Source organism: Thermobia domestica, chromosome 10 (assembly GCF_964235325.1).
Source record: "Thermobia domestica chromosome 10, izTheDome1.hap1.1, whole genome shotgun sequence".
NCBI classification, from domain to species: Eukaryota; Metazoa; Arthropoda; class Insecta; order Zygentoma; family Lepismatidae; genus Thermobia; species Thermobia domestica.
This window is the reverse complement of record NC_137463.1, coordinates 267,573,082-267,582,025: the sequence shown is the minus strand read 5'-3', so window position 1 is coordinate 267,582,025 and position 8,944 is coordinate 267,573,082. Positions and strand designations below refer to the sequence as shown.

Below are 8,944 nucleotides of genomic sequence, written 5' to 3'. Positions count from 1 at the left end.
TAATAAAAATTGGCAGCAGGAGAAAACGATTACCGTATGTGTGATTTTCTTTACCTACCTGCATTATAAGCAGAAGTTTACAATATAGCCAAGAAATTGCTCGCATTTGGAAGATTATTGTTCAGGATAAATTTTGGGATTTCTTTGATTGATAGCCATTTATTATCTTGGAACTTCATAGTGGACTACAATGGTTGAACAAATTCTATTGTTAAAAGGAAACTAATCTTCTAATTTAATTGTTTATTGCACGATTTCATGTACGAAATGAAAAAAAAAATCATAATATTACAAAAAGTTCATGGTATTACATTACGTTTAACTTACATTAAGATCCTCTTACACTGAGTTATTCTTTTCGGACATGTCTACACTATAAACAAATTATACCCAATTCAAAATAATATTTTATTCCAGAGAGTGATCCAAATATACGCCAAGTCCTTAATTTTATTTTTCTATCAATTTGTTGCTTCAGCTATATGTTACGATGTTGGAGGAAACATCAAACTCATTAAAGGATTGATAAGGAAACGGACTCTGGTCTCCTTACGAAGGATATTGTAATCCTGAGCTATGATCAGTAATCAATGGACTAAGGTTTATTTCTCCCCTAGTCTATGGGCAGTTGCTTTGTAAGTCTATTCCAACTTAGTACTTCATTTACAGAAAAAAGTGTGCAACAGAAGTATTTTTAAAATACGGACATTACAATAACCAGGATTCGATTATCTATACTGAAAAGAAAATTCTATTTGAAAATACAAAATTCATACATAAAAATATTTTGGCCTTCAGTTTGTGAATTAATATGCAATTTTTGGGATGATTTTTAAAATGTGATGTTTTCTTACAAATTTACTAAAAAAAAAAAACAGTAAATTCTTTCTATCAACAAAATTTTAATTTTAAATAATTTCATATAAATGATTCACATAAATAGGATATAATATTCTTTTACATTGTATATTTCTGTTAACTATTTACTGTAGCAAAAACACACACACACACAAAAAAAAAAAAAAACATGCACGTTCCATAATGGGATTTCATGATTGCTAGTACCATCCGGAAACGTACATAATATAGCACCTATTCAGGCATATATTCATGGTACAGAAATGATATACAAACATTATAGAATATAAATATTTTGAGGGGTAAATATGCAAACATGTCTGTTTTTAAGTGAAGGGCGTAATAAGCTATTTGCTTAGGGGGAAAAATTGCCTGAGATTAGTAGTTTCTTGTTTATTTAAACATGTTATTATTTAATGTATATACAAGGTATGATCAAAAACTAGGGTGAATGTAGTTGCACAGTGCCATCTACCAATGTTGTATTCATTTCTAACTAGTAAGCCCAGTAGCATAAACTTTTGATACAGTCAATGTCGAGTTTGAAAGATTTGTGACATGTTAGTTGGCTTTCAGAGACAGAAGAGTGAGGACGTGTTAACAGTGTCTGTAGCTCGCCAATATTAAGTTTTGTTCCAAACTGCAAAAAAAGGCCAAAGAAGCTCACGAAATGTCAAAATTAGTGTATGGTGATGAAGCAGTGGCATTAAAGACTGTTTACAACTCGTATGAGCGATTCAAAAGCGGCAGGGAGTCCGTTGGAAACAAGCAGCGATCGAGAAAACAATAGCAGATGACGTCAGAAACAGATGAAAACGGGCAGAAACTGGTACAAATGATTTGTTCATGCAGGCGAACGACTATTCCGCAGCTTTCCGAAGAACTAAACATCTCGTATGGGTCCCTGAAAAACATTTTAACTGCCGATTAAATGGGCAAATGGGTTCGTTCTTCACCACGAAGACGCACCCTGCCCCGCCTTGCTTTTGATCCGCGAGTTTTTGGCCGAAAATATATTCCTGTCTGTCCAGATTCGTTCTGCTCTCCAGATATAGCACCATGTAACTTCTGGCTCTTCTCAAAAATTAAAACCTGCTGAAATAAAACTTTTTGAAACCATTCCTGACATTGAGAGGACCATGACAGACAATTGAACGTCCTTCCAGATGTGCTTCCAGTCATGGGTTCAACGTTGAGATAAGTGCATTCCTAGCCAAGGACAGTACTTTGAAGCAGATTAAACCAAATTCCATTTAATCTTATTACTTTGCTTCTAATAAAATTATTCACCGTATTTTTTGATCACAGCTCGTATAGCTACAACATTTGGTAGCGAGACATTTGATGCATTACTAGGTATTCAGATGATAATAGTTTACTCTGAGACTTGTATTTTGTTTTACCATTATAACTAAGTAAAATGATTTACATCACGCCCGGGCATACACATTGACACACTTTCTTTTTGGAAATTTGCCCACGAGATTTTTTACGGTGTAATCGGGTGATTACTTGCAAATATCACTTCACGGTAACTTCAGAATGAGCTTCGCAGTAAACTCACAACGTGCTTTTGAAACAAGGGAATTCTGCTCTTGATAGGTAACCATTTGTTGAGTCACTTCGATATAGATTTGGTAACATTGATATAGATAACCAGCTAGTTAGATATCTGCTGATATAGATCCTAGAAACAAAGTATTTCTACATCGATTCCCTTCATCGGCACTAGAAACACAAGTCCACAGCCATAAATTACAAGACTCCGATCTACATGAAGTCTTCATAGTACTTGATGGGCACAATTTGTGCATTTTTTTTTAGAAACATTGTTTTAAAAACAGTCGCACTGCTCTTTGTTCACAACAAGTTCACTGACAAGGGACTTCTTCTTTCTTCTCATTTTGGGAAAGAGCGTCTTTTTGGTTCAGTGGGTGACTGCCATCGCCGGTTCTCATCGCCTTCTTCCAAACAACTTCTGGAGATGCCGTCTTGAGGTCGTAAGCCCAGCCGAGCCATGCGAAGAAGTCGATGAATGCTGTGGTCAGGTTGGCTCTGTAATTACCCAATTCGGCGGCCTTGTAGTCCCAGGGAAACGCATGGTGGTAGTTGTGCCACCCTTCGCCCCATGACGCCAGAGATACGTAGATATTCTCTGTAGGCTGGATATATCTAAAAAATAGAAGATAAACCTAATTATTTACAATCAAAAGAAATTTTTAACGCCTAAAATATTTGTAAACATTTTGTAAGCACTTAAGGAGACTTTTTTCTGTGTTTTCAAAGAGTTCATGTATCATGACAACGTGGAAAATAAATATTTCCAAATTAGGTGTGCACCCAGAAATATTTGCTGAGAGGGGTCTAATGCTGAACGTGTCTTATTCTACACCCTAAAAGACGATAAGTAATTGTTCATTATTCCCACCTATATTTCAAGATAAAAATGATAGAACTAGGTTATATTTATAAGTAAAGGAAGATGTGAAATCAAATAATCACTTCTCTGTTAAACAAATATAGTTCTGTTAATAAAGTCTACAAATGTTAGTGGACTTACGACCTTTTGGAGTGTTCGGACGCTGGACCCCTGTGGGTGCACCCTTGTTCCAAACCATGTATAGCAACACATATAAACATCATTTTCACGTCCACATAAAGATTGCAAAGAGAAAGATATTTCTTTTGATTTGGGTTCAGAGATAACAACAAGCAGTGGAGTAGTCGAAAATCAATTTTGTTGTCAAATGAAGCCTCAATATTTGATGTGCAGATACTGCATCTCTGTCCTAGGTACAGGTAAAGAAAAAAACGCTGTTCGCAACTGAATTGACGATGCATATATATTCTACTCTTTTGATTTCAAATATTTATGAATTAGAAAGATGACAGGAATGAGAGACATTATAGCTAAAATAAAAGGATGAAGTAGTAGTGGGCCAGACATTTTGTAAGCAGATATGATGACTGATGGAGAAAAGCAATCTTTAACTGGATTGGATACCAAGAGACAGAAATTACCTAGGAAAGGCGTGGGGAATGACGTGGAAAAGAATTGTCCAAAAAGATGACTGTTTAGAAGAGTTTCTGTCAGCAGTGGATCGATAACAGCTCAACACGATTTCTTGAAAAGATATCCCTAAATGATTTGTGGTTGACTGTGAACATAGTGGAGTTTTATAAGAAATTGTCTTTCTATTAACCCACTTGAAATGGAAAATAATATGTTCTCCTTGGAAAGCATGAAGTCAAGACATAAGCGAATTTCCTGGTAACACATAACCACAGCAACGTGTTTGTGATAATCGAAAAGCAGAAAAGAAAACGTCTTCGGAAATATCATTTCCACACGAGAATTAGGTTTTATGTTCATGATGTTTACTATGAAACTAGGATTAGTAGTAGGGATACCTTGGATTAGTAGGAGACTTTAAAATAAATAAATTGTTAATAGCTAGTTTAAAGATGGCTTCAATCAGGAGTCAATTAGTTCAGGTATTTTTCTTCTTAAAGATTATGCCTAACTGGTCTTGCATTCAATTAAAACAGGACGTTGCGTTTCATAAAAAGATCAGAAGACAAAGTGGCAAACCGTATGTGCAAGTTAAATCTTTGATTAATCTCCGACAGATATTATTTAATCTGAACGAAAAGATTGAATACAAAAGGTCCTCAAGGTCTTGCTTTCTCCAACATTCCCATTCCAATAATTCACTTTCATTGATTATCTGTCTGCTTTTGTTGTCTACAAGGCACAATTGTTGGAAGTAGAACTGGAAACTAGGGATAACCTTTTTCGAAAAATCTGTTTTTCGATTTTCGGAAATTTCAGTTTTCGTTTTTCGCTTTTTCGAAAAATTTTTCGTTTTCCGAAAAAATGTGCGTTTTTCGTTTTTCGAAAAATTTTTCGTTTTGCGTTTTTCCTTTTCAAAAAATTTTTCGTTTTTCGTTTTTCGAAAAATTTTTCGTTTTACGTTTTTCGTTTTCGAAAAATTTTTCGTTTTCGAAAAAGCCATTTTTCAAAAAAGTAATGAATATAAAAACTTTCCTTTCATTTTTACCTTGGTAGGACTCGAACTCATGTACGTGTAGTGTAAATGTTAACCTAGCGCTTCAGGTCCTGATCAGACCACATGACTCTACTAGGCGGTTTCCATTTGAATAAATTATATGCTTAACTCTTTGTAAAAATACACAGAAACAAAATTGATACAGAAAGAACAGAAGAGATATCTTACTTGTCGTAAGGTTTGTTTCCCCACAAATGAGCGGCACTGTTGACAAAGAAGGCGATGTTCAAGGTAGCCACGTAGCGGAAAAATCCTGGAACCATGATGCACACCAGGAGGTCCTCGTCCCACATGTAGTAGGGGAACAAGATTGGAACACCCATCCACCAAGTCGCTCCAATAATGAAGAAGAATCTAAACAACACAAATATACAAATAATAATAATAATAGAGCTATAATAATAATAATAATAATAATAATAATAATAATAATAATAATAATAATAATAATAATAATAATAATAATAATAATAATAATAATAATAATAATTCAATGCCGCGGACAGTTTGTTGGCAAAAATAGAGTACTTGCGTGTGGTTATCAGAGCACTACATTATGATGGAATAATAATACTACTAATGATAACAGTAATAATAATAATAAATTAGAACAAAAAGCTAAAAAGAGGAGCACTAATACATAGAAAATACAATGTAGATGAAAGTTACTTAAGCAGAAATAATTCTTTGTCAACGCTGTAAAAATTATCAAGCTTTGTATCTATCTAAACTAAGTAAAAGCTAAGAACAGCAGTCTTAAAATTACATTTTAGCTTAATGTTGTTAAAGTTATTGCTTTAAAAAAATATCACTTATCTCATAAAATTTTCAACTTGCTTCATACAGTATGTCTAAATTTAGGTACTTAAAGAAATCTGTCAATCTTTTTTAAAAAAAAAATCGCATTTGGAATTCAGAGGAACTAAAATTGTGCTATTCTTATGCTATGATTCGATACTTTAAAACCTATGTTTCGTAAACAGTATTCACTGATATAAACTTTATCTAGTTTTTTTTTTTTTTTTTTTTTTTTTGCATGCATACTTTGTCAAAATCTTTTTTTCTATTCGTAGTATCTTCAAACCACCATAAACATTCCAATATTCAAAGTTATTTGAACAGTAGCCTATTTTCATCTTAAAACATAAAAGTCGAATAAAATGCACTGATTCTGCCTTGTTTGTCAAAGTTTTAGAAATGCTGTTCCATATAACCGAACCAAATTCTAGTTTTGGTCTTACAAGTAAATTATACAAATATACATATGATTTATGACTAATAATAATAATAATAATAATAATAATAATAATAATAATAATAATAATAATAATAATAATAATAATAATAATAATAATAATACATTTGTCGTGTTTGTAATATTGGATTGGTTCACAACTTTGTACTGTTTTGTTTACAAGTTTGGTAATAATACGCTATTTCTTAAGAAAATTCCCCTCGAATGTCAAAATTTTGTCTTTTCTTACCAAATTTTCTCTAATTTGAGTGTTCAATTCTTATGACGAAAGTTATGTGACAATCAGCTATATTAAACTAAGTGCCAACCATGTTTTTTTTTTTTTTTTTGATTTGCTTGTTGCTTCTGTTTGTTTACTTTTTGCTTAACCTTTTTGCAAAAATGACTTTTTCTCAGTTTAACGTTGCACGATTATGCCCCTTAAATTAAGGAAGATGATATAAAACAAGTGAGTGATGATGGAAGAATTGGTGGAATGATAATACTGGAGGAAACAGGAGAAAACTCACGAACACTGTTGTCCACCTCAAAATTACTTGGCCGTTGATTGAACCAGGGACCCCACAAACTAGAGGCAACCGCTCTACCACTGAGCCACCGTGCCCCATTAAAAAAAAAAATCATCCAGTCAACAACGGATGTAAATTATGCTACTTTGAACACGCACACACACACGCACAGAAATTATTACTACTGTGTTGGTTTATTTCTGAAGAACAAAGAAAATTTTAAGCATTGTATTGGTCAATCAGTCAGCTTGAGAATTTCCCTGGATTTTCACGTTTTATCAAAAAAATCCCTTTTCCTAAATTTACCTACAAAATTTCCCTAGATTAGGGGAATTTCCGTCAAATTACAAACACCGCGCTGTTAAGGATTTTGTATTTATTACTTCATGGTTATTGCTTAGTTTTTTTTTCCGGTTGGTAAAAACTTATTGTATTTCTTAATACTTCTGCACACATTTTGTGTATTTTGTGGTAGAGGCAGTAGGGTCATTTCCGGTTTTGTTTGGGATGAGGGGAAGGGGAAAAATCGTCTGGTATAAGTAGAGACTCTTTTTCATTCGTATATTACTCAGAGGGAATCAATTACCCCCTCCACCCCAAATGACGCCCCTGGCAAAAAAAAAGTACCAAGTAAACAAACTACAATATTTCCGCCACATTCTGTTCTTCAAGTTTAACGAAAGATTACATGAAAACATCAGCAACGAAAACCTTTTGTGATGCATATAGAACCAATGCCATTGCTGATACTGTCTATGTTCTTTTTTCTTCTACAATGGTTTTCTCGTTTCCATACGTACTAATTTGAATACTACCTACAAACTTTGTGAATGAACGCTAACCGAAGTTTCTTCCCGAGAATTCTCATCAAACAACGCGGGAATTGGCACAAGGTATAAATTAATGCTATTGACACAATTATGTGTTAATTAATTAAGAAGTATTGGCAATTTAAATAAACATACATTAATAGTAATTGCGTCACCTGATCGCGTTTTGGACTTTGACCCCGACCTTTGTGACGTCATAGGTCAAAGGTCAATGACCTTGGCCCGGGGTCAATGACCTAGGGGTACCTAGGACCACCCCCTCTAGATTTTGGCAGGGGTACCTTAGCCCATCCCCTAAATTTTGGCAGGGGTACATAGGACCACCCCCTTAAATTTTGGAAATTGCCAAATCTAAAAATTTGGTGTGCTAGCCTAGGACCCTAGTATGTACCTCTATCAGTATTGGCGGTCTATGTCGTTCCCTTTCATGGGTAAAAAATTGCCAAATATTCAAATTTCGGGGGTTTTTGACCTAATTTATCCCCTTGGATGAGGTGTTATTATCCTATATGGTTATATGGGCGTATACAGGGGTCCATTCCCTTTCATAAGATATGGGTACATTAATGCACCCCTTTAAAAATTTGGGAGGGGTACCTTGGCCCACCCCTTAAATTTTGGAAATTGCCCATTTTACACATTTGGTATAATGCTATAGGATCCTAATATATATTACTATAAATTTGGGTGATCCACCTCGTTCCCTTTCATGGGTACGAAATTGTCAAAAATATAAACGTAAGCAATACGTTGTACCACGTGTTTGGTCTTTTGGTCCAATTTATCCCCTTGGATGAGGTCCTATTACCTTATATGGTTATATGGTCATGTATATTGGTCCATTTCCTATTATAAGACATGGAAAATGAATTGAAATTTTTGAGTTTTACGTCCCACTTATAAGACATGGGTATATTGATGCACCTTGGAGGGGTACTTTGGCTCACCCCCCTTTAAATTTTTGAAATTGCCCAATTTAAACATTTGGTATTATAGTATAGGACCCTAATATAGATCACTATAAATTTGGATGGTCCACCTCGTTTCCTTTCATGGATACAAAATTGCCAAATTTTAGTACAACCACGTGTTTGGTTTTGGCCCAATTTATCCCCTTGGATGAGGTCCTATTACCTTATATGGTTATATGATCATCTATAGGGTTCCATTCCATATCATAAACCATAGGTACATTGATGCACCCCTTTACATTTTTGCTAGAAGTACCATGACCAACCCCTTACATTTTAGAAATTTTCCAATTTAAGCATTCGCTATCATAGTACATGACCTCGACATGTATCATGATAAATTTGGGTGGTCCACCTTGTTCCCTTTCATGGGTAAGAAATTGCCAAAATATAAACATAAGCAATATGTTGTACCACGTGTTTGGTTTTTGGCCCAATTTATTCCCTTTGA

General features: G+C 34.3%; 1 protein-coding gene across 1 annotated transcript in view; it reads right to left on the bottom strand.

The window, feature by feature from the left end:
- Positions 1-206: 206 nt before the first annotated feature.
- Positions 207-8,944, bottom strand: part of LOC145663202 (acyl-CoA Delta-9 desaturase-like) — a 66,268-nt gene continuing 57,530 nt past the window's right edge. Inside the window, exons 5-6 of the mRNA XM_081729552.1 lie at positions 5,097-5,282; positions 207-3,030 (exon numbers count right to left, since the gene is read on the bottom strand). Coding sequence (XP_081585678.1) covers positions 2,730-3,030; positions 5,097-5,282 — 487 coding nt within the window. The 3' untranslated portion in view covers positions 207-2,729. The remainder of the gene's footprint in view (positions 3,031-5,096; positions 5,283-8,944) is intronic.